The sequence below is a fragment of the Elgaria multicarinata genome, chromosome 3 (genome assembly GCF_023053635.1).
Source record: "Elgaria multicarinata webbii isolate HBS135686 ecotype San Diego chromosome 3, rElgMul1.1.pri, whole genome shotgun sequence".
NCBI classification, from domain to species: Eukaryota; Metazoa; Chordata; class Lepidosauria; order Squamata; family Anguidae; genus Elgaria; species Elgaria multicarinata.
This window is the reverse complement of record NC_086173.1, coordinates 12,760,931-12,785,801: the sequence shown is the minus strand read 5'-3', so window position 1 is coordinate 12,785,801 and position 24,871 is coordinate 12,760,931. Positions and strand designations below refer to the sequence as shown.

The 24,871-nt window shown below is 45.3% G+C and overlaps 1 protein-coding gene and 1 long non-coding RNA gene across 2 annotated transcripts; one reads left to right on the top strand and one right to left on the bottom strand.

Moving 5' to 3' along the window:
• LOC134394129 (uncharacterized) lies at positions 1-13,643 on the top strand. Its single transcript, XR_010025165.1, has 3 exons — positions 1-39; positions 10,354-10,497; positions 13,031-13,643. It is a non-coding gene; the product is annotated as an uncharacterized LOC134394129 (long non-coding RNA).
• LOC134394127 (intercellular adhesion molecule 5-like) lies at positions 6,223-24,286 on the bottom strand. Its single transcript, XM_063119304.1, has 7 exons — positions 23,877-24,286; positions 15,114-15,368; positions 14,493-14,813; positions 13,004-13,282; positions 10,352-10,627; positions 9,849-10,097; positions 6,223-6,791 (listed from the first exon to the last, which is right to left on the bottom strand). Exons 1-7 carry the CDS (start codon positions 23,923-23,925, stop codon positions 6,589-6,591), a joined length of 1,632 nt encoding a protein of 543 aa, XP_062975374.1. The 5' UTR covers positions 23,926-24,286; the 3' UTR covers positions 6,223-6,588.
• Between the last annotated feature and the right edge of the window lie 585 nt (positions 24,287-24,871).

Sequence of the window (24,871 nt, the reverse complement as noted above, 5' to 3'; positions counted from 1 at the left end):
GAGAAATACTGGGCATAAACCAGCCAATGTCAAGGAGCTGTAAGTATCTTTTGATTATAATGGGAGAGTTCAGCTTACTTTTAAGGCTACAATCTTACCTCTTTGGGAGTAAGCCTCAATGACCACAGTGGGGTTTACTTACAAATAAAGGTGCATAGGATTGCCCTGCACATCTCTCCAATTGAAATTAATGGGATCTTTTAATAAAATGCTTAACTTTGATTGGATTGTGCTTGGTGAAAAGGGTGAAAAAGAATGAAGAGAGGCCTGTGACACCTTAAAAATTTACTAACAGCCAGAAGACTGCAGATCAATGGAAGGGGCTGATTCAGCCAGACCCTGATTGTCCATCTGCAGTTGTCTTTGTCCACTCTGGTTGGAAGAGTCCGGTACTTAATATATGACAACAGTAGTACTCAAATTATGCTCATTAGTACTGGAATTATGGGAGAAGAGTGAAATCCACAACTCCCACCTTCTGACCTGATTCCTTTTGATTTTAAGCATATCATGACACCTGCCCCTCCCCCCTGCCCCTCCCACCACCACCACTTTCTAAAACAGTTGCTAAAGGTTAATTCTTGACTGTCTCCCTTTAGGAGAGTCTAACCTATGGGATTTGGGCCAAGTCCAAAGGATTATTTGTTGCTTGCTTATGAGGAAGAGATGTGGCTCTTTTGTCCTTGACCGGCTCACCCTTGGGGAGTGGAGTGGATCTGAAGCCCTTGGGGAAGGATAATGCCGCATCTCTTAGGGTTTGTTACATAATTTATTGCTATGGCAGCTGCAGCTTTGCCATTCATCAGCAGATGGCGCAGACGCACGGATTCTCAGATGACATGGAGTCGACTGAGCATTGAACTGGAATACGCAGTTTTTAAGCACAATTCACATTGATTGGTTTCAAACGGAAGGGAGTTAACATAGTTTGAAATGTAAACCTTCCCAATTCAACTCAGTGACCCCGTTCAGACGACACGCGAAACCATGCTGCTTAACCACAAAACGGTTAACAGAATGCTTCACCGTGATTAACCGTGTCATCTGACACACATTTTCCCTAACCATCTGCCCCATTAAAGTGTCGTCTGACACGTGTCTGTGGTTAAGGGGCCATGGTTAAGGCATAGAGTTTCCAGTACAGAGCGGACTTACTAGGCGGGGCCCCTCTAGCCAGCAGGCTCTATGGCTGCTCTGGACTGCTGATTGATTTGCTCGCTGTGGCTGCCATTTCATGTTTCACATTAGTTTTTTGGAGCGGTTTTTGCTTTTCTTAGCAGAGTGTGCTTACAGTAGAGCTTTTTAAATTCCCGCTTGCAATTTCCCCACACGAAACATCCATTCCTCCTACCTCATTGAAGCGCCATGACACCCCTCAGGTTCTGATTACTGTGGTGGTGCTGCCTGACGCAGCTAGTGCAGCCGTCCATGAAAGCTTCCGCCTCCCCTGTGATGACTGTAGAGGTATAGCAGGAATGGCGATGCAGAAAGCAAAAGAACTCCTCACTAAATGGGACGATGTGTGTAGGTAATTGCTGATTTGATTGGTGCCTGCACTAAAATGCCAGCCGTAACTGCCAGGGCTCCTACCGCCAGGGCTGCTGGGATACAGGGTGGATCAGTTGGAGGAATCAGGTGCTCCACTAACCACTTTGTGGTTAGCGTGTGGTTAAGGAAAACGTAACCACAAAAGGGTTAAAAGTGTTGTCTGCAAGCATTCTGCATGTGGTTAGCGTTAACCACAGCTGAACATGGTTAAGCTATCCACAAAGTCCAGAGTGTCGTCTGAACCAGGCCAGTGGGATGGATTCTTTGTGCTCTTAAGTGGGATTTTAACATCCTTTGTAGGGGAATTCCAGAAAACTACAAGCTTGGGGGAGAGCAACAATGTCGCAAAGACCATTATTAGCAGTGAAAGATCTTACTCTACATATAAAATGCAAACAGTTGGAGGAGTGCCCACTACCTTTGGAGTCCCCCCTGGGCCTTGGAGAGAGCAGATTTACACATCACACACGCACATAGGGTGACCCTATGAAACGGAGGACAGGGCTCCTGTATCTTTAACAGTTGCATAGAAAAGGGAATTTCAGCTGGTGTCATTTGTATATACGGAGAACCTGGTGAAATTCCCTCTTCATCACCACAGTTAAAGGTGCAGGAGCTATACTAGAGTGACCAGATTTAAAAGAGGACAGGGCACCTGCAGTGTTAATTCTTGTGATGGAGAGGAAATTTCACCAGGTTCCCCATATATACAAATAACCCCTTGCTGAAATTTCCTTTTCACTACAATTGTTAAAGATAAGGAGCCCTGTCCTCCTTTTCATATGGTCACTGTACACACACACACTCCGCAGCTGTAGTTAGGGCCTCATCCTCTAGCTGAGTGTATAGGGAGGACTGAGGACATAATGAACAAGAGCCTCACCCCACAGGTTTCTACATGACTGTTTCTCAGTTACTGATAGCTTCATCCCACATACCTGTTTCCTTCGAATTATCCCCTACAGCGCTAAGCTGTCGCCGTTGTTGTTGCTGCGAGCTAAATCACACCCCGGGCGGCAGCGCTCCTAAGATCCTTTGCATACCAGGAAAAGGGTTTAAGTGGGGAAATGTAAAAAAATCATTAAAAAATCAATGGTTGACCCAATCCAATTCAAATTTGGTATGCTTAAAGCTCTCCCTAATATCTATTACTGTGCCAATTTTGATGTCTTTAGCTTTAAAACTTACGCAGATGTAAGCATTTGTTTAATTTTTCTTTAAACATATCAAATCCTGCTCCTGCGCCCCCAGTGGCCGCTTGGAAAACAACAAATGATTCGCTCCAAAACTAGCAGCAAAATAGGTTGGGTCTTTTGCCTTTGAAGCACAATTAAAGCAGGATGCCTGGGAGTACTTCAGTCAAAGCAGATTATTTATTATTATTTAAAGCATTTTTATAGCACCGCCTCACCACTTGTTATTGTAACGTTATTGTAACGTGCATCGAGGCACGTTACAATAACATATAAAACAATTCCATTAAAACCCTCACCCTCAAACCATTAATTATAAACTGGAAAACTTCAGAGTATTTCACAATCAAAGCAGATTATAAGCTGGAAAACTTCGGAGTCCTTTGCATGCAATTCACAGTGATTGCACAGTATAACGCTGGTGTGATAAAGCTCCTAATTTGTGATTTTAATTTAAATGATTGCCTGAGGATGTGTGCACAATTTATTTATTTATTTGTTTATTTTATTAAATTTATATACCACCCCATAGCTGAAGCTCTCTGGGTGGGTTACAAAAGTTAAAAACAGTAAACATTAAAAACAAATATACAAATATTTGTATACGGGTTATACTGCTTTCATACCGCTTTCATAGTGCAATATCCTGTTTGGTGTAGATCTGGCCATGGTCTCTTGAGACTCAGACCCAGAGACTGATTGGATAGTGCCTGGGAGTTATAAAAATAAATATAGTGCAGAGTTCGGAGCCTGGAGGCATTTCGTGACTAAGAGAAAATAAAAAAGAAATCTCGATATTTCCCTTCTACGTGATCACCAATGCAGGGTGGGTGTCCTCTTCCCAATGTGTTTTCAAAATACATTTACTATAAGTGGAACCTGCAACAAAACCATCTGCAACTGTCTGATTGCCTCTTAAGTCTGGAGGACAATCATGGCTGAAGGGTGCAAGGCTGAAGTCTCTGACCCCATCTCTCTCGATGGGCTCCCTTGAGGAGAACGCTACCAACACGTCTAAAAATGTTGCAGTGTAACCTCACATTCTAACAGGAATGCTCCAGTTCAGAGTTCCAGCCATGCTCTTTTCCTGGATATTCCTTTCCATTTTCTACCTGGTTTCTATCTCTCTCTTTCTCTCTCTCTCTTTCATCTGACACTTTACATTCTGTGACCACTAGGCATTCACACTCCTCGTTGGGCTGTTTTTCTGAGAGGCTCCCCTTTAGTTTTATTTATTAATATTTCTGCAGGCCTTGTTGTCCCCACAACATACTGATCCTTCTTGTTTCTTGGTAGCCCTGTTTTGCTGACTTTCCAGAATCCAAAGTTTGCCTTCCCTGAATTAGGGGATGTGCACACAGTCACACAGTATAATAAAGTGACAGAGCAACCAGAGAACAGTCACCGTTATGTGCCTTATAAACTTGGCAACTTTGTGCTAACAACATGCAGCATTTTCAACTAACACAGAGACTCAGCATGTTAAAGTGATCATTTTATTTATTTTACAAAACATTTTTTAAAATTACATCAGTTTTACTATTTCAACACTTGGATTCACTCTACTACTATGGCCACCCACTGTGCTTTCATCTGCTATAATTTTCAGCTGACGGCACAAGCAGAATTAAGAAATTGATACTCTTCTTCCAGCAATAAAACACGACTGTATAACCAAATAGATGCAAGGTTGGTTTAAAGTGATTTGCTGGGTTTTAAAGGAGGAGAAAATGGGAAGATGCATGAACATGTGCGACCCCTTCAATTAAATTGTTGTTTGGGTTCTCATCATCCAGAATGTTGTTTGGGTTCTCATCATCCAGAATGTACGCTCAAAGTATAGAAAACACTCACATAAAATGTTGCGTTTCAATCAAGTTCTTTAAAATTCCAGTTGGTTCCATGATACAAGTTCAAGGGTCTGCAAGAGAGCTTTCTTTCTATCCTAACAGACAAGGGTCATTTCACATGTGTTAGGTGTACACCTAAAGTGCAGTGCATGAAGAGTTCTGCAGGTGTTTTCATACATGCATGTGACTTTGACCCTCCCTTGTACCCGTTTGTCACATGTGAATGTTGTTCATCCAGGGCAGAATATGGAGGAGAAACTGAACATCTGTTGTAGGCAATTCACTCTACAAAATATTTTTTAAGCCAAAGACCATTTAAGCTTCAGGTATAGAATCAACTGATTCTGATGCTTTTATACCAGCAGAGGTGTGCGAAACCTGGAATGTGCAAACCTAAACATCCCTCTTTTTAAGACATATCCTTCACCTTAAAGAGGATGTTATTTTCAGCTGCGGCGGGTGACTTGGGCCTGCTCCACACCCTTCCTTTATTGCAGTCCATTTCAGTGTCCAAATGCTCTTCTGGTTAGGAAAAGCTTCATGTCAGAGTTCATACTGACATTCACAAATACGAGTAAACTTAGAGTCATAGCACATATCTTTCAAGAAGATAATCCTGAGTTTGTGTACCAGGAGACAAAATAGAGAACCATACAGGCTGCCTGCGATTTGATCATATGAGATGGAAGAACTGTGGTCTTTCTTGAAGTCTCAACCGATGCCAGTTTGCACTGTGAAAATTTTGGTAGCGAATCGCTCCAGACATTCCGCTGGCCTTTCCCAGGAGCCCCACAGCTGGGTCCCAAAGCGGGAGCAGCAGCTAGGTGGGAGTGGCAGCTGGGCAGACAGGAGTGAGTGAGTGAGCAACTAGATAGGTGAGCAAGCAGGTGAGGTGGGTGGGAGAAAGTGGCCAGCCAGCCAGCCAAGCAGGCAGCCAGTAGAACAAGAAGCAGTGGGCCCTTTTGAGGGGTAGAGTGGCGCCATTTGCCATTCTTCCCATTCTGCCACCTGATGCACCTGCATCAGGCTGCTTCATGACAGGGCCAGCCCTGATTACTGGGAGACGAAGCCAGTTCTGGTTGTGGCACTTCCAGTTTTCCTCTCCTAGTGACACTTCCCACTGCTCTTTCCTAATGACACTTCCCACTGAGTTAATGAATGCCATCAGATCTCTTTCAAACCATTCACAACGGTTTCATCACCTCTTGAGCTAAGAATCTGGAGGGCAATTCTGAATGGAAGGGGAGATCTTAAGAAAAAGACACGAGGCACAAGTTTCTCAACCCGTCTGTCTAGATGGACTCCTTTGTAGTGAATGTTACCAATCATTGCCTGAGAATTCAGAAACCATCACTCTCCAAAGAAACCTCCAAGTTCAATTAGAGTACTGTCCATCCGTTGTTGAGTACCTGAGGCATGCTTTCCTATTTTCTGTCCCCAACTAGATCGGGTGATGAACCTTGATAACAGTTAACAGTCTTGCAGTCATGGGACTGTGTTCCTCTTTAATTCCTAGCAGCTACCTGTTGGGTTAATCGTTTGCGATCTACACATGGCCATTCAGGGGTATTTCCTCCATGGGGATTCCTGCTTGTTGATGCGCCTTCCTCACATGGTATTTCTTGATCTTTTCCCATTTCTTATATACACAAAAGGCCACCAAAAGTATAAGACCAATAACCACAAAAATCGGCAGAATAACTGCAAGGATGTTGGGCTGGAAATCTGCGAAAGGAAAAGGCAGATGAGTTAAAATTAGGTGCCTAAGAATTCCATAGGTCCATCTAGGCCAGTAGTCTTCAACTGGTCCAGATCGAAGACCCACTTTGGACTCCCAACCTGCAACATGGGACCCACTTTCACAATTGTCCCACATGGCGGCAACAGCTTTGCTGCTACCCTTCCGGACTGATCTTGTGACCCACTTTTGGTTTGTGACCCACCAGTTGAAGACCACTGATCTAGACAAGACATTTGTCTAGCAGCCACCTGTCCACTTAGACATTCATGGTCTGTATATTGCCAGTCAGGCGCTTTAGCTCGATGGTTTCTTGCTGCCGCCGCCGCCGCTGCTGCATCTGACTTATGCGGTATTCCCCACTTTTATAGCTTCTGTAATACTTATAACAGATCACTGCAGCCACAAGACCAATAACCGCAAGAGTTGGTAGGATGATTGCAAGGATGATGAGCGGGGAAGCTGTGAAAGGAAAGGACAATTCTACAGAGTTGCAATTCTGCCATCGAGACAAGACTTTTGCAGGGGAAAAAGCTTCATTTTGTTTGGCAAAGGACAACATTCTAGCTCTTGTGGCTGAAACGAAATACATGGGACGTTTTCAAGTAGATGGGCTTGGAAGAAGTTTTTGCCAGGGACCACAGTATAGGAGCAGCGCCTGCTGCTTCTGTCCGTTTTATTGGTTTCCAAACCTCTCCCGATTCCCACAACTAGCTTGCTATTTAATGCTAGGAACGCTTGCCCCTCCACAACTAGTCCTTTAGAATCATAGAATAGCAGAGTTGGAAGGGGCCTACAAGGCCATCGAGTCCAACCCCCTGCTCAATGCAGGAATCCACCCTAAAGCATCCCTGACAGGTGGTTGTCCAGCTGCCCCTTGAATGCCTCGAGTGTGGGAGAGCCCACAACCTCCCTAGGTCACTGACTCCATTGTCATACTGCTCTAACAGTCACGAAGTTTTTCCTGGTGTCCAGCTGGAATCTGGTTTCCTTTAACTTGAGCCCGTTATTCTGTGTCCTGCACTCTGGGAGGATCGAGAAGAGATCCTGGCCCTCCTCTGTGTGACAACCTTTTAAGTATTGGAGTATTGAAGTATTGAAGAGTGCTATCATGTCTCCCCTCCATCTTCTCTTCTCCAGGCTAAACATGCCCAGTTCTTTCAGTCTCTCTTCATAGGGCTTTGTTTCCAGACCCCTGATCATCCTGGTTGCCCTCCTCTGAACACGCTCCAACTTGTCTGCATCTTTCTTGAATTGTGGAGCCCAGAACTGGATGCAATACTCTAGATGAGGCCTAACCAGGGCCGAATAGAGAGGAACCAGTACCTCACGTGATTTGGAAGCTATACTTCTATTAAAGGAAGCCAGATTCCAGCTGGACATCAGGAAAAACTTCCTGACTGTTAGAGCAGTACGACAATGGAATCAGTTACCTAGGGAGGTTGTGGGCTCTCCCACCCTAGAGGCAGTGTGGCAGCTGGACAATCATAGGGGACAGGAGCAGGCAAGGGGACAGGAGCAGGCAGAAGAAACATCACGGCCTGCTCCTGTTGGACTCTTCCCCCACCCCCACAGGGCAAACTGTCATCATGGCCCTGTGGGGAAGAAGAAAGAGCAAGGGGAAAGGAGCAGGCAGAAGAAACATCACGGCCTGCTCCTGTTGGACTCTTCCCCCACCCCCACAGGGCAAACTGTCATCATGGCCCTCTGGGGAAGAAGAAAGAGCAAGGGGAAAGGAGCAGGCAGAAGAAACATCACGGCCTGCTCCTGTTGGACTCTTCCCCCACCCCCACAGGGCAAACTGTCATCTTGGCCCTGTGGGGAAGAAGAAAGAGCAAGGGGACAGGAGCAGGTAGAAGAAACATCATGGCCTGCTCCTGTTGGACTCTTCCCCCACCCCCACAGGGCAAACTGTCATCATGGCCCTGGGGGGAAGAAGAAAGAGCAAGGGGACAGGAGCAGGTAGAAGAAACATCATGGCCTGCTCCTGTTGGACTCTCTCTCTCTCCTCCCCCCTCCCTCCCTCCCTCCTGAATTCCTGTTCCTTGTGTGTCATGTCTTTATTAGACTGTAAGCCTGAGGGCAGGGACTGTCTTTTTTGCTAAGTGTAAGCCGCTCTGAGAGCCTTTTTTGGCTGAGGAGCGGGGTATAAATATGATAAATAAATAAATAAAATAAACCATCTGTCAGGGATGCTTTAGGGTGGATTCCTGCATTGAGCAGGGGGTTGGACTCGATGGCTCTGTAGGTCCCTTCCAACTCTGCTATTCTATGATTCTATGATTCTAATGCAACCCAAAATAGCCTTTGCCTTTCTTGCAGCCATATCGCACTGTTAGCTCATATTCAACTTGTGATCTACAACAATTCCAAGATCCTTCTCGTTTGTAGTATTGCTGAGCCAAGTATCCCCCATCTTGTAACTGTGCCTTTGGTTTCTATTTCCTAAATGTAGAACTTGGCATTTATCCCTATTAAATTTCATCCTGTTGTTTTCAGCCCAGCACTCCAGCCTATCAAGATCACTTTGAAGTTTGTTTCTGTCTTCCAGGGTATTAGCTATCCCACCCAATTTTGTGTCATCTGCAAATTTGATCAGCATTCCCTGCACCTCCTCGTCCAAATCATTAATAAAAACGTTGAAGAGCACTGGGCCCAGGACTGAGCCCTGCGGTACCCCACTCATTGCCTCTCCCCAGTTTGAGAAGGTTTAAAGTACCTTCCTGGGTGCTTTAAGAAATTTGATAGTTTACAACAATGGAGCTCATGTATGCATTTGTGCTCGACTCCAAAAGCAGGATTTGGAGTATTTTAATATAAATTGCAGTATTGGCCTATCAAGGGAGGCACAAGATTGAGCATCAGGAGAGTCAAATCCAATGAGGTGGGAGTCAGGAAATCCTTTAAAAAGAGAATTGAAGACAGTCCAATAGAGACAGCAGCATTTTTGGCAGGGGTGCACAACCTGTGTTCCCCCCAGTCTTGAATTGGACATTTCAGTGGTGGCCCCAACCCCCGCTACAGCAACGATCCCTTCCCCAGAGGGACTGCTCATTCCTCACTGCATGGGTGTGTGCATTCGCACCGCCCCCAAATCCTGAGCCAGCATCACATGTGTCCCTTGGATCCAAACAGGTTGTGCACCTGTGACCTAGGGTGTACACACTCGTTTAATTCAGCCCACTGTTGTTTTTGACTTTTGAGGCTGAGAATGTTCGACTTCCCCCAGGTCTATCACCTGACAAAGGCTACCTCAATGATATTTAAGGTGAGATCTGCATGTCTCCCAGGTTATTAGCCAGGATTTCTCTCTGTCCGCCTCCTTGGGATAAGTTTATAACTTATAATTTGGATGTGTATTTGGACATATATTTTAGCACAGTAAACCTAAAAGATGCCCCATCCTTGGATATCTGCTGCAAGTCAAAAGACTGCTTTAACTCTCTCTCTCTCTCTCTCTCTCTCACACACACACACACACACACACACCCCAAAACACCCCCAGAGAGGTTAACTTACATTCAAATTCAACATTTATGGTCACATTTTTAACGTCAGCGCCATATGCATTGGTGGCAATGCAATGATAGAGGCCCCTGTGTTCTCTGCTGACATGCTGTTGTACTCCAATGCTGTAAGGCTCGCTGCCTTTCTGGCATTTAACAGTGGGCTGTGGGTTCCCCCAGGCTGAACAGTTAAAAGTCTCTTCACTGCCCTCCTTCCAGGTCAACATACTAGGGCAGCTAGAATCGTTCATCTGAGGCCCATCTAGAATGGAGAAAACAAGAGAGTTGTTTCCCTTGGCAATGTGGAATGAAAGGAAGCATCCTATTCTGCCAGGCAAAATTGTAACAGAGCGAGTCATCATTTCATGCAGCTTAGGCAGTATGCAATGCTGGATGCCAAGTGGGTCCTGGAATCTTCATGGAACCACCCAATAACGCAAGTTCTCTTGGATTGGATTATGTTAACTGATTTGCATCTTTAGGATTAAAATATTATTTGTAGTATTTCCTACTCACAGAAGACAGTGAGGTTTACAGATGTCTCTTTTACAACTGGGTGGCCATCAACCATCAACTCTACTCGGCATATGAATTCCCTCCCATTGTCCTCTTCCCGTGTTTTCACCGGAAACGTCAGGAAAGGAGGGCTTCCGATTGCAAAGGTTTGCTTGGCATCTCTGATCTGCATTTTAGTACCAGGGGACTCAGTGCCATCAGAACTGCAATTAATGATCACACTTTGGTTGATGAGGATATTTGGCTGGTTAATGCCCAGGATGGGTTTGGGCAAATCTGCAAAAGAATATAGTAGAGCAGTCATTACACATCCCAATGGCTTGGCTTGCTATAGTTATTTCAGTACTAGCTAAATCCTGTCAAAATAATTTAGCTGAGAGGCAATATACCTGTGGTGGACGGAACACCAAATACTGTGGAACAAACTGGGGTGAGGTAGGGAATAGACTGTTCCTTTCCTTCCCTCTTCTTGGTTTCCTGAAAATATATGGCTGGGCCAGTTTTTCCCATCTAGACTGGGATGGGGGTCCTGCAGGTATGGTTGGATTACAATTCCCATCAGCCCCAGCCAGCATGGCCAATGATCAGAGGTGAAAGGGATTTGCAGTCCAGCAACATTTGGAGAGCCACAGATTCCCCACCAATGACAGGCAGTGCAAGGACATCACAATGTTTTGTTGTTCTCCACACACACACTCTCCCCTGTTTAAATGGAGAAGATGACCTGACTCCACCCCCTGGAACATTATTCTGTTATGAATGGTATAACCACATCTCTGTCTTTTTGACAGGCAGGCCCAGGGTGTGGAGGGGAGGCCTGCAACTGGCACCCCCATTTGGGCCCTGTTTTCCGGACATCTGTTCACCCGCTCTCAGGGCTGGTGGGCAGGTTTTGCCCCCATCACAACATGCTCCTCAAGTGCAACGTGTATACTATTCCCTCTCAGCAACAAAGAGAAGGAATTCTGATATGACTGGACCTCCAGGACTAATGAGTATTTTGGAACTCAATGAAGATCAATGAACATAATCCATGCTGGGGCAAGTGTGCAACTAAGCATGCTTGTAGAGCAAATGATGTATAAAGGTTGGCCTCTAATAATTTGTTGCACTAAGTTTTTGTGTGTGTGTGGCAAAACCTGCATTGTGAATAGTATGTGGACACTTTCTCTTCTTTTCGAGCTGAGTACTGAGTTGGAACATTTAGGATAGGTGGAAGAGCCGTTGAAAAACTAAGTTCCAAAGTACTTGCTAGTCCAGGAGGCTAAGTCATTTCAGAATTCCTTCTCTTCATTACAAAGAAAGAATAGCAAAAAGTTACACTAGGTCTAGGAGAGCATGCTGTGATGGGGGCAAAAATTGCCCAACGGCCCTGAAAGTGGGTGAACTGACATGAAAGGGGCACCATGAAAGGGGACAGGAAGCCCCTGCACACATCCCATCAATGTCAAAAGGAACTAAGGCCATAGCTAGATGGGGCAATATCCCGGGGCAATCCCCGGGATTATCCGTGTGTCCACACGACGCACAGGGGATCCCAGGAGCAGGGAGGGATGATTCCTCCCTTTCCCCGGGATCTCACCCTACCCTGTAAGTATGTGGAGCACGTTGAGGGTTGTCCTGGCTCCTTGCAAGTAACCACGAGGAGTCGGGAACTGCACACGGGGCACAGAGCTCCTCAGGAGCAATGTGGCCATTGGTGGTGGGGTGGGTTGAGCGGGATTTTTTTTAAAAAAAACACCTCACATTTCGGCACTTGAGCACTCCTTCTTTGATAAACACAACACAAAATGGCAGGCGTGACGTCCTCTTTCTTCCTGGACATCATGCGCTGCGTGTAAACAGAGGGGGACGAACTCGCGATCATAATATCGTGAGATCTTCACCCCTCCGTCGCGCTTGACCTGTAGGTCTAGCTGAGGCCAAAGTTCAACTAAGTTTGGATCTAGTCCACTATTGTGGTTTTTGCTTTGCAAATGAAGGCAATTCCATGATTAAGCTTTTTCCAGTTTGTGTCGTGTTTCTCGGAAAACTCCTTCTTTCGATGGCAGGCAAATGATGAGGCTTGCTAAGTAATCCACAAAGTTTTTATTAAGCAACAAACATCTCTTCAATCTGAAGAGAGTCTAACCTCTTGAAAACATCCCCCTAGGCAAAACTATGCAAACTAAGCAAGACAATTGTCTGCTCAAGAACAATAGGAAACCACTTCCCAAATGCCCATAACTTCAGGGAGCCTGGTGCGGAGGCAGGTTCTGGCGTAATCGAACCGACTTTCTCACACCTTCCTTCTGTGCTGTGCATTTGAGCTTCCGGCGGACCCTCACATCAGCTAGCTTGTTGGGATGCTCACCTCCGGAAGAAACCTCACTTCCCACTGAATGTGTAGGGTTTGGCCTTGAGGAGATAAGCTCTGGAGAGGGCTGACTTCCAGTTGGGGAATCGCCCATGAGAGCTTCCTCCCCCGCCAGTACAGGCTGGCTGGTGTCTGGCGCTGTTTCTTCCAGTTCTGAATCTGATTCTGATTGATAACCTGAAACATCTTCTCCCAAGACAGGGGCAGTAGGGTTAGACATGACAGTCTGATTGGATGGAAGGAGGTGAATGTTAAGTCAGGAATTCAGACAGGTTAATTAGAGATATGATACTCACGGTACACATTCACTATCTCCACTACAGTTTTGGTCACTGGCCCCAGAGAGACTGTGCAGATCAACTTATGTTCTCCTGCTAATGAAGAGGACATCAGAGCCTGGGCACTCACTGTGTCCCCCGACACTCTTCTGCTGAAGTTCCTTCTCTCCCCTGCAAACAAGAGTTCAAACTGGACCTCTTCAGCTGGAAAAACTCCAGAAACATTACAGTTCACGGTCATCTTTGTATTAGTCTCAGCGGAGTGTGGGGTTTCAAGACTAGGATCCATTGGAAAAACTGTCAAGACAACAGATAAAACCATGACAGTTATTAAAATAGCAACCACAGTTGAAATAATATCTCCCTTAAATAGCGAACTCAGGTGTTCAGTACCTACGCCAACAGAAATGGAGTCCAAATTATGCCTCTGAGAAACATGGAGGAGATATCAATATGGCTGGGGGGGATCTCCAAGGTTTGCAGAAGTAAAACAAAAATGAATACCAACCCTTGTAAAAACAAGCCTAAGGAGATAGAAATCCCAACAAAGAATGGCCCAATTCTCAGTAAATATGTAGCCATGAAATACTTCTGTGCGCTTGCTACCTCCTTTGATTGGGGCAATGGAAATAAATTATAAGTAAAATCATGAAAACAATGTGCAAATGAACTTATAATCAGATGAAGTTTCTTTGCATATCGCAAGGAACTACTGCATTTCAAAACGAAATATTTCCATCATCAAGAAATTCAGCCATTTTTTGACTTTTGTTGCAACATTCCTATAAGTGAACTGGAGCACTAGACGTGAACTTAATGGGACAATGGAACCAGTTACCTAGGGAGGTTGTGGGCTCTCCCACACTAGAGGCCTTCAAGAGGCAGCTGGACAGCCATCTGTCAGGGATGCTTTAGGGTGGATTCTTGCATTGAGCAGGGGGTTGGACTCGATGGCCTTATAGGCCCCTTCCAACTCGACTATTCTATGATTCTACTTCTTCCCCACAGCTATTTCCCCGAATGGGCTACATGCCACTCGTTTTAGTTCTAGAGTCTCCAGCATGGTGCCTGTGAGCACCAATGTGCCCATGGACACCTCTCATGGTGCCCACCAGGCTCCTGACCTTCCTGGTTTTTTTAATTAAGATTTTTAAAAATTACATTATTTTTTAAACTGGGATACTGGCATGCTACAAACACTCAGACTATGCCTTTGCCTTGTATCAGGTTCTTGAGCAACTTAGTTTTCTTTTAGTCTCACCAGCTTGCCTTCAGAGAAATTTGTGACCGGCCATGCCCATCATGGTAGCCATTCTATGAATGAGCAAACCCTCCCCATGGCTACCATTTGTTGTGGGCTATCCCACACTAGAGGCCTTCAAGAGGCAGCTGGACAACCATCTGTTAGGGATGCTTTAGGGTGGATTCCTGCATTGAGCAGGGGGTTGGACTCAATGGCCTTGTAGGCCCCTTCCAACTCTGCTATTCTATGATAGTATGAACTCACCAACAGTTGTTAGTGATTCATTGCCACCAAATGCCTTTTCAAAGCGTGGCCCTTCAGGTCTCAGGTCCAGATCTGCGTTGCAGGTGATTTTTGCGTTATGGTCATTCTGCTGAGCAGTTATTTTGTGGGTCACATTAACGTCTGCAGCGTCAGGTGCAGTGTGATTCTCAAACGTCTTCACTAGAATTTTTTCCTGCCCTTTGAAGAGGATCACGGTGAGGTTCCGGATGGGGGCAACGTTGGGAACCCGGCAGGTCAAGGTATACTCCTGGCCCACCTCCATTTTGGGCACTGGGTCAAGCACTACTCGCTCTGGAGCACCTGGAACAGAATAAAAAGTGCTAAATCTTGATTAATGTAATTTAGAGGTAGTGGAAGTGTCATGGAATGAATTTCTGGACTTTCTTTCTATGGTAGCTCTGGAAGTAAGAAACCCAGGGACAGTGAATGATCTGCTCTGGCCTAGGTAGCCTATGAGGCCTCTGCTGTCAGCAGCCAACTCCCCGCACCCTATGGTCAGTTTCCTTCCTCACTTTGCAAAGATAATGTTCAAACAGAGGACAGTCCTCTGTCAGAGAGGTCACATGGCCACCCTACAACACAGCCCAACATGTGACTTACGGTAAACTGTGATCTTCGTACGCGGAGGTGTTATGGCACTCGTACATTTAGCAAAGCATAATATTTCAGGATCCCAGTTATTTCCATAGGTGAAATTGAAGGCTTTCCAAGATGTCCCATTTCCTGCGGAAACCTGTTTTAAGCTGCTCTCAAAGCCAATTCCCTCACAGTTGGAGCTGCAGTTTAACACAACGGAGCCTCCATATTCCACCACAGCCTTTTCTGGCCAAATTCTGATGAATTCTTCCTGAGTCTCTGAAAGCACATGTACAATTTGCATTAAAATCTAATAAGAAAATGTGTAATCTACATTTTGTCTGAAATACTTCAAACCACCCAGCGCAATGTTCTCGGTTAAGCAAGACCTCATGTCTACCCTCCAACATCATTTTAAAAGGAAGGAAGAGAGAAGGAATTTTTATAACCTGTGGACTCCAGGGCAGACCGAGGATAAATAGTGGCCTGGGCAAGCAGTGCCTTTGGTGCCCCCTGACTCCCACCCTGGAGTCAGTTTTACAGGGCCACAGAGAGGGTTTATGGGGCCTGGTGCAGGTGTGATGTCTATCGAGAATGAGTAGATTCAGGTTTGTGGAGCCTTCTGTTTGGCCCTCCTACCAATTGCTGTGTCCCTTGTCACAGGCTTACCTGGCAGGAGAGAGCAGCCATTTTGACTTCCCACAGGAAATATGCTGCCAGGCATGCTGAGGCATTGTGGGAAATCAACATTTCTACCCGCTACTGTCCTATCAAGTATACACCCATGGCTGGGTTCCCATGCCAGGTGCCCTCATCAGCTGGGCCTGCCAGTGGTGACACTGGGCTGCTAGTTGTGCCAAAATGGGTATGGGGATCAGTCTCATGGGGTGGAAAATTTTGCGAAATGGAAAAAAAGCAAATGCTATTTTGGACTGCATTAATAGAAGTATAGGTTCCAAATCGAGCGAGGTACTGATTCCTCTCTATTCGGCCCTGGTTAGGCCTCATCTAGAGTACTGTGTCCAGTTCTGGGCTCCACACTTCAAGAAGGACGCAGACAAATGAGCGTGTTCAGAGGAGGGCAACCAGGATGATCAGGGATCTGGAAACAAAGCCCTATGAAGAGAGACTGAAAGAACTGGGCATGTTTAGCCTGGAGAAGAGAAGATTGAGGGGAGACATGATAGCACTCTTCAAATACTTAAAAGGTTGTCACACAGAGGAGGGCCAGGATCTCTTCTCGATCCTCCCAGAGTGCAGGACACGGAATAACGGGCTCAAGTAAAAGGAAGCCAGATTGCAGCTGGACATCAGGAAAAACTTCCTGTTAGAGCAGTATGACAATGGAACCAGTTACCTAGGGAGGTTGTGGGCTCTCCCACACTAGAAGCATTCAAGAGGCAGCTGGACAGCCATCTGTCAGGGATGCTTTAGGGTGGATTCCTGCATTGAGCGGGGAGTTGGACTTGATGGCCTTATAGGCTCCTTCCAACTCTACCATTCTATGATTCTATGAATTTTTTCTATGGAAATTTTTCCATTTCATTCTTCATTAGTAACAATGAATGGATGTCAATTGCATGCCAGTTACAAATGCAATAAAAGGCAAATACAATAAAAGTTACAAATACAATAAAAGACAAGCTTGGCAGTTTCAAAGTTGTAATTAAAGTTTTTCACGCGATCATCCTTGGAATGTATGTGGAAATACATATAAGACATTGAAATACATATCTCACCATGAAATGGAACTAATAGTTAGTGACATAAAAATTAAAGGTGCCCCAACAACCTCAGTGGAAGAGAGTTAAAATAGAAGAGTGGTTATCAGTATATCAGGTAGAGTTTTTGGGGTGGCTAAAATTTATTGGTGTGTCAATAATTCCCAGTATCTTTGTTACAATTTAAACAATGTAAGAGATTTTTTTAAAAAAATCTACAAATATTCCAGTAAAAATGTCTATATAATATAATATTTAAATCACTTTATTTAATTCCCGCCCCTCAAATGTTTCAGGTCAAATATCTGTGGTGTATTGTGACACAGAACAGACAAATATTGGGTTCTTCTTTCTTTCTTTCTTTCTTTCTTTCTTTCTTTCTTTCTTTCGCTTTGTTCATGTTTTTTAAAATTCTTTATTATTGATTTTCAATATTAAAACAATTTTACAAACAATTTTAATACAACTTCATGGGTAAATATACACAACCATACATGATATAATACATTTCGTTATGATGTTCTTCAACTTCAGCAAGAAAGATACAGAAATATTAATAATAATAATAATAATAATAATAATAATAATAATGAACATACAGGTAAGTTCAATTTGCTCTCAGTAAACTCCCCCCCCCCATTGAAACCACAAATTTTGAAAGGCAGCTGGGACTTTTATTTTAATTTATTTATTTCTTAAATACCTGTACCCCCGAATTGCTGAAGCTCTCTGGCCAATTGACAACAATTAAAACAATAAAATACAACATGATAAAATACAATACAAAAGTTTAAAATTACAGTATAAAATATATTTTTTCTGTACTGTGTTTGTAATTTTTTTTTTTAATATTACTCTGCCAATATAAATAAAGGCCAGCCTTATGCCCACTTTTGGTAGGGTGGGATGGGGTGGGGCAGTGGGGCTGAGCATAGTTTAAGGTCATCCTGCAGATTAGTCTGTTGTTATACCCATATTTAATGCCTCGTGTGGCGCAGAGTGGTAAGCGGCAGTTACTGCAGCCGAAACTCTCCCCATGGCCTGAGTTCGATCCCAGCGGAAGCTGGTTCTCAGGCAGCCGGCTCAGGTCGACTCAACCTTCTATCCTTCCGAGGTCGGTAAAATGAGTCCCCAGCTAGCTGGGGGAAAGGTAACTGCAACTGGGGAAGGCAATGGCAAACCGCCCCGCTACAAAGTCTGCCAAGAAAACGTCAGAGAAAGCAGGCGTCCCTCTAGGAGTCAGCAATGACTCAAGTGCTTTGCACAAGAGTTTCCTTTCTATACCCATATCGCTGCTGGACAGGAGAGTGTATGACACTTTTGCAGTGTAGTTCAGTGTTGCTACCCAGCGCGCTGGTTGTTGGGATACAGCTAGGGAGGCTGTGAAATAAGGGCTGTACATAGTACCAGTGCCAGACTATTTTGTGCCCTAGAGAAGGCGAGCTATTTGCACACACACACACACACACACACACACACACACACACACACACACAAACTGCCAACTTTGATTCAGGTGTTCAAGAAAAGTTTCTGAACTGTTATATTTTCCTTTTATTATGTTTTTTCTTAAAACAACTAATTTGCATAAAACTGTGACCCTTAAAGGGCAGTACTGCACCGCTCTGAGGTCTGCGTCCTAGGCGGCTGCCTAGTTAGCCTAACAGTAGCGCCGGCCCTGGGCCTGTACAACAACCTGACGAAAGTGAGTGAGTTTTTAGACTGCAGTTTTATGCAGCTACTGGAGGAAGCAGCAGCCAGGCACCTCTCCACCGTGCCTGGGTCCAGCTCCAGCTGAGAGCCCCCTCCCTCCTGCTACCAACTGTCTCTGCAGAGGCCACCAGTGAGGGAGGAAGCAGCAGCCAGGCACCTCTCCACCGTGCCTGGGTCCAGCTTCAGCTGAGAGCCCCCTCCCTCCTGCTGTCAACTGTCTCTGCAGAGGCCACCAGTGAGGGAAGCAGCAGCAGCCAGGCACCTCTCCACCGTGCCTGGGTCCAGCTCCAGCTGAGAGCCCCCTCCCTCCTGCTGTCAACTGTAACTGCTGAACTTTACAACTAAGATTGTAGTGCCTGAATTTGCTTTCCTTTCCCCCCCCTCCTCCCTCCCAATCCCCTTTCCTTTTGTGTCATGTCTTTTAGGTTGTAAGCCTGTGGGCAGGGACTGTCAAGAAATACTTTTGTAAGCCGCCATGAGAGCTTTTTTGGCTGAATGGCAGCATAAAAATCCTTAAATAAATAAATAAATAAATAAATAATTTGAAGGCAATGAGACTTATTTCTAATTAGACATACCTAGGATTGTCCTATACACGCTTGCATGAGAGTAACCTCCATTACTTACTTGGTTCTTACTTCTGAGTAGACATGTATAGGATTGCCCTGTTATTAAGTTTCTGTGAGCTGATGATCATGTGGAAGATGGAGCCATATGTGTGCGGCAAATGAGAAGCAAGAAGTTATCTTTTACAAATTCTGTCTTTGCTTCTTTAGTATGAGTTATAAGATAGAGAGCTTTATCACACCAGCGTTATACTGTGCAATCACTATGAATTGCGTGCAAAGGACTCCGAAGTTTTCCAGCTCATAATCTGCTTTTATTGTGAAGTACTCCCATGCATCCTGCTTTAATTGCGCTTCTTAACCAAAAGAAGTGCAACATTTTGCTACTAGTTTCAGAGCGTATCATTTGTTGTTTTCCAAGCGGCCCCTGGGGTGTAGGAGCAGGATTTGAATAAAAATTAAGCCAAATGCTTATATCTGCGTAAGCTTTAAAGATAAAGACATCAAAATTGTCACAGTAATAGATATTAAGGAGAGCTTTAAGCATACCAAATTTGAATCGGATTGGGTCATCTGTTGATTTTTTATGATTTTTTTACATTTCCCCCCTTAAACCCATTTCCCGGTATGCAAAGGATCTAGCTGCCTGGTAGCAACAACAACAACAGCGACAGCTTAATGCTGTAGGGGATAATTCGAGGGAAACAGGTACGTGGGATGAAGCTCTTAGCGTCAATCTTCAGGATGTAGATCCCTCCCCAGGGTCTCTATAAGATACATTTCCAAGTGGGGTATTCCCTGCATCCTGTCTCCAGAACACATGCATATAAATGTGTAGTCTCAGTAAGGCAGCATGCAGTGCACGGCTGGCCATTTTACATGTTTTGAAAGCTTATTCTGAACTTTTAAAAACATAATGTAAGTTCATTGTGTTTCCAGGTGGATCATTTTTTTGCTTTATTTTATTAAATTTATATTCTATCTTTTCTCCCAGAGCTAAAGACTTCCACATTTTTATCCTCATAACAACAATGTGAGGTAGGTTAGGCTGAGAGTCACCTAACCTCTCAAAGGTCCAAAGTCACCCAGTGAGGTCCACTTCAGGCAGCAAAATGTTTTTGGCCAGCCCTGTTTGCCTCACTCTTATCCTGCTGTGCTGTCATCTCTGAGACAGTAAATCTGTGTCTCTTTCTAGAGTGTGTGTGTTTGTGACAAACAGACCTGATCTGCATGTCAGGACAAACCACCAATAGTTAATTTAGTTACATGATTTGTCATTATTACGCCAGTCCTTTTACAACTTCATTGGCTGCCAGTCCAGGTCCGGGCCCGATTCAAAGTGCTGGTATTGTCATTTAAAGCCCTAAACGGTTTGGGGCCAGGTTATTTGAAGGAACGCCTCCTCCCATATGTACCTGCCCGGACCTTAAGATCATCTGCAGGGGCCCTTCTCCGTGAGCCCCTGCCAAAGGAAGTGAGGCAGGTGGCTACTAGGAGGAGGGCTTTCTCCGCTGTGGCACCCCGGTTGTGGAATGAGCTCCCCAGAGAGGTCTGCCTGGCGCCTACACTGTACTCCTTTCGTTGCCAGCTGAAGACCTTTTTATTCACTCAGTATTTTAACACTTAATTTAAACTTAAATTTAAATTATACTGTTTTAACTCTGTATTTTAACCTTATATCAATTTTTGCTGCGTGGTTTTATCCTGGTTGTGCTTTTTATATTGTATTTTGTATTTGTGTTTTTAACTTGTTGGTTGTTTTATGATGGTTTTAATTTTTGTGAACCGCCCAGAGAGCTTCGGCTATTGGGCGGTATAAAAATGTAATAAATAAATAAATAAAATAAACATTTTAAAAATGCAATTTAAGACATGCCACTGTATGTCGTGTCCTGCAAACCTGACCAAGGTGGGTTGTTGCCATGGTTAACAGACCACCCACAACCCTGCAAGTAGTGGTGGGTTAATTTACCCCCAGGGTTTGTCGTTGGGAAAAGGCGGGAACATACCACAGGCTGCCATTTCATGCATATCCGGCCAGGGCAGGTTGCTGATGGGGTACTAAGCTACCCACACTCCACCCAAAACCCATGAGTATTTAGGTTTCCTGTATCTGTGTAATGTATCCTGTAAAAAGGGAAGTAGAGTCTTTTGCTTTCAGAAAGCTCAAAAGTTTATTTATGCTAAGTACATAAAATAGTTGTGCATGTCTGTGCATTAGTGCCCATGCACACAAATGTCATATGTGAATTCAGTGCTGGGGTCCCACTACAACCCCCAGTGGTGCAGTTATGGCCAGAGTCCTAAGGCACGGGGGTGTGGGTGGAATTATCACCTAGAGAGCAGCAGGTGCTGGGAGTAGCGGCAGAAGCCTTCAGCACCTGGCCTGGTTCTGCCCACAAACCGTATCCTTCCTTTCTTCTTAGTTTCAAAAACATTTTATAGTTGGGACAGCAAGGCAGGCAGGTGCTCATTTTGTTATTTTTACTAACTATATTAATTCATTAATTTCCTTCCCTTACTGCTCAATAGACAAAGCTCTCTGGGTGGGTCACAAAAATTCCAAAGCAAAAACATAAGATAAAACCTTCAACATACACAATTTAAGAGCAATTTAAAACAGCCTAAATATACACCTTATCCCTTTCTTTTACAACTTTACAACCAAGTGGAGCATGAAGACAGCAAAAGCACACCTCGTGAATTTCTGTAGCCCCAAAGATGCAATGATTTATGTGCATTCAAAATGCAAAAGTGCACATGCTCAGAGTATTTCATATCTCTATCTCTATCTTATATACATCAGCGTTGGTAAACAGGGTTTTGTTATTTTGGCGGGAATGTGGACGCGGTTGTAAAGCATGGAATGGGGCTGTTGGACTGGCGGAGAAGAGAAATAATGCAGATCGTTGTCTAATTATGCTGCTGTTGCTATACAGCTTTAAGTCCAGAATCTATTTATTTATTTATTTAAAATATTTATATCCCCCCCCCCCATATCACTAAGATCTCAGGGCGGCGTACAGATAAAAACATACAGTATTAAACAATAAATATATAGTTAAAAACAAATTAAACCATGATCCAAGTTAAAACAATATATAATTTAAAAGCAATAGATACAGTTAAAACAGTTAAAGCAATGTGCCAGTGAGTTTAACCATCAAAGGCTTTGTTTGTTTTATTATTATGGCAACCCTGAATGGGTTTTAGCCAATTATAAGTCATATATAAAGTCTGCCATCTTGGCTCTGTGGGGAAGAAGAAGGACCAAGGGGACAGGAGCAGGCAGAAGTAACATCGGGGCCTGCTCCTGCTGGACTCTCCCCCCCCCCCCACAGGGCAAACTGCCATCTTGGCCCTGTGGGGAAGAAGAAGGACCGAGGGGACAGGAGCAGGCAGAAGTAACATCGGGGCCTGCTCCTGCTGGCCTCTCCCCCCCCCCACAGGGCAAACTGCCATCTTGGCCCTGTGGGGAAGAAGAAGGACCGAGGGGACAGAAGCAGGCAGAAGTAACATCGGGGCCTGCTCCTGCTGGACTCTTCCCCCCCCCCCCCACAGGGCAAACTGCCATCTTGGCCCTGTGGGGAAGAAGAAGGACCGAGGGGACAGGAGCAGGCAGAAGTAACATCGGGGCCTGCTCCTGCTGGACTCTCCCCCCCCCCCCACAGGGCAAACTGCCATCTTGGCCCTGTGAGGAAGAAGAAGGACCGAGGGGACAGGAGCAGGCAGAAGTAACATCGGGGCCTGCTCCTGCTGGACTCTCCCCCCCCCCCCCACAGGGCAAACTGCCATCTTGGCCCTGTGGGGAAGAAGAAGGACCGAGGGGACAGGAGCAGGCAGAAGTAACATCGGGGCCTGCTCCTGCTGGACTCTCTCTCTCTCTCTCTCTCTCTCTCTCTCTTTCTCTCTCCTCCCTCCCTCCCTCCTTGACTCCTTTTCCTCGTGTGTCATGTCTTTATTAGATTGTAAGCCTGAGGTCAGGGACTGTCTTTTTTGCTAAGTGTAAGCCGCTCCGGGAGCCTTTTTTGGCTGAGGAGCGGGGTATAAGTATGATAAATAAATAAAATACAAAAATATATAAAATCAAATACAACAAATACATCAATACATATATTACATTATATTACAAAGTATTATTCCACATATGGCTTCCGATAGGACACCATTTGAATTATCATAGTTCTTAGAGTACATCCTTATTCAAAAATGTTTTTACTTGGCGTGGAAATGAAATCAATGTTGGCGCCAATCAGGCCTCCAAGGGGAGGGCATTCCACAGTCGGGGTGCCACCACAGAGAAGGCCCTCTCCCTTGTCCCATCATAACATATGTTGCATTGGTGGGATGCGGAGAAGGGCTCCTCCAACAGATCTAAGGTCTCGGGCAGGCATATATATGGAGGCGCACCACTCCCATCTGCTAGCCCCTGGGCCCATCACGACTGTGATCCAGCCTGTGATGTGAAGTGCCTCTGAGCAGGCAAAGAGCATTTCTCAAGCCTCCTTGCATTTAGGCCATCACGTCCTGGGAATGACGGGTGGAGGCGCAATTCCGGACCCAAGCCTAGTTTCTCCAGACAGACTGGAGTCCCGGGATCACTTTTTACGCACGGGGTTTTGAGGGATGAATTGGCTACTCATCGCTCACCCATTCCATCTGCTGGACGGAAAGAGAGAAATCCAGTGTGGCAGGCTTCCACTTCTTTCAATAAGTCAGGTCCCTAAGGAAGAACTACAGTTGGGAGGAGAGAAGGGGGTCACAGGAGAAGCGAAACCCGCCCTTACCGTTGGAGCCCGAGGCGAGGAGGAGAAGGAAGGCGAGAACGCTTTGCATTTTATTCGGAGGCGAAATCCGCCGCTCGAAGGGCGCGTGAGGGGTTTTGGTTTGGAGAAAGCCCTTGAGCCCTTGAGACGGGCGGGTGGACCGACCCGAATCAGTCCAGTAGCCGGAGGAAGGAAGGAAGGAAGCGACCGGGGCGCCACAACGATGCTCTCGAAGAGACCCAGGCGAGCGCGCTTCGTGGCGACCGTTATACGCAGCCTGGCAATTCCGGTAGTGCAGGCTGATGGCTCAGATGTCAGAGGGGCTGTGAATCTGCTCTGGGTTTCAGTCGGAACTAGTCGGAACTAGAAAGGAGCTGTCCCAGGACCTGATCTCGAGTTTGGAGGTTTGGGTTCAGCAGCTCGGATAGCTTCTGTGGAGGTCTGGCTGAAACTCAGAGCGGATTCACAGCCCCACCATCGGAGCCACCCGCCTCCACTGTATCGGTTCCGGGAAGCCCTGAGCTCTTTCTCAGAGCTCACGAGGCACCAGAGAAAGTCCTGCTTGCTTTATTCAACAAGGGGGAGGGGGCCTTTTCAGTGGTGGCCCCCCGACTGTGGAATGATCTCCCCGATGAGGCTCGCCTGGCGCCAACGTTGTTATCTTTTCGGCGCCAAGTCAAGACTTTTCTCTTCTCCCAGGCATTTTAACAGCATTTAACAACGTTAAGTTTGTTTTTAATGGACCCCAGAATTGTTGTTTTTAAATGGATACTGTTTTTATACTGTTTTTATGTTGTTGTTGTTTTTAAAAAATTGTATACTTTTAATGTTTACTATTTTTAATGTTGTAAACCGCCCAGAGAGCTTCAGCTGTGGGGCGGTATATAAATGTAATAAAATAAATAAATAAATAAATATTCAACTCCCCACCCCACCTCAGGCCATGTGTTAAACCTGACCCACTGGGAGGTGGGCGGGAACAGCCAATGAGTGACTTGCTTGTCATCTCCCCAAAA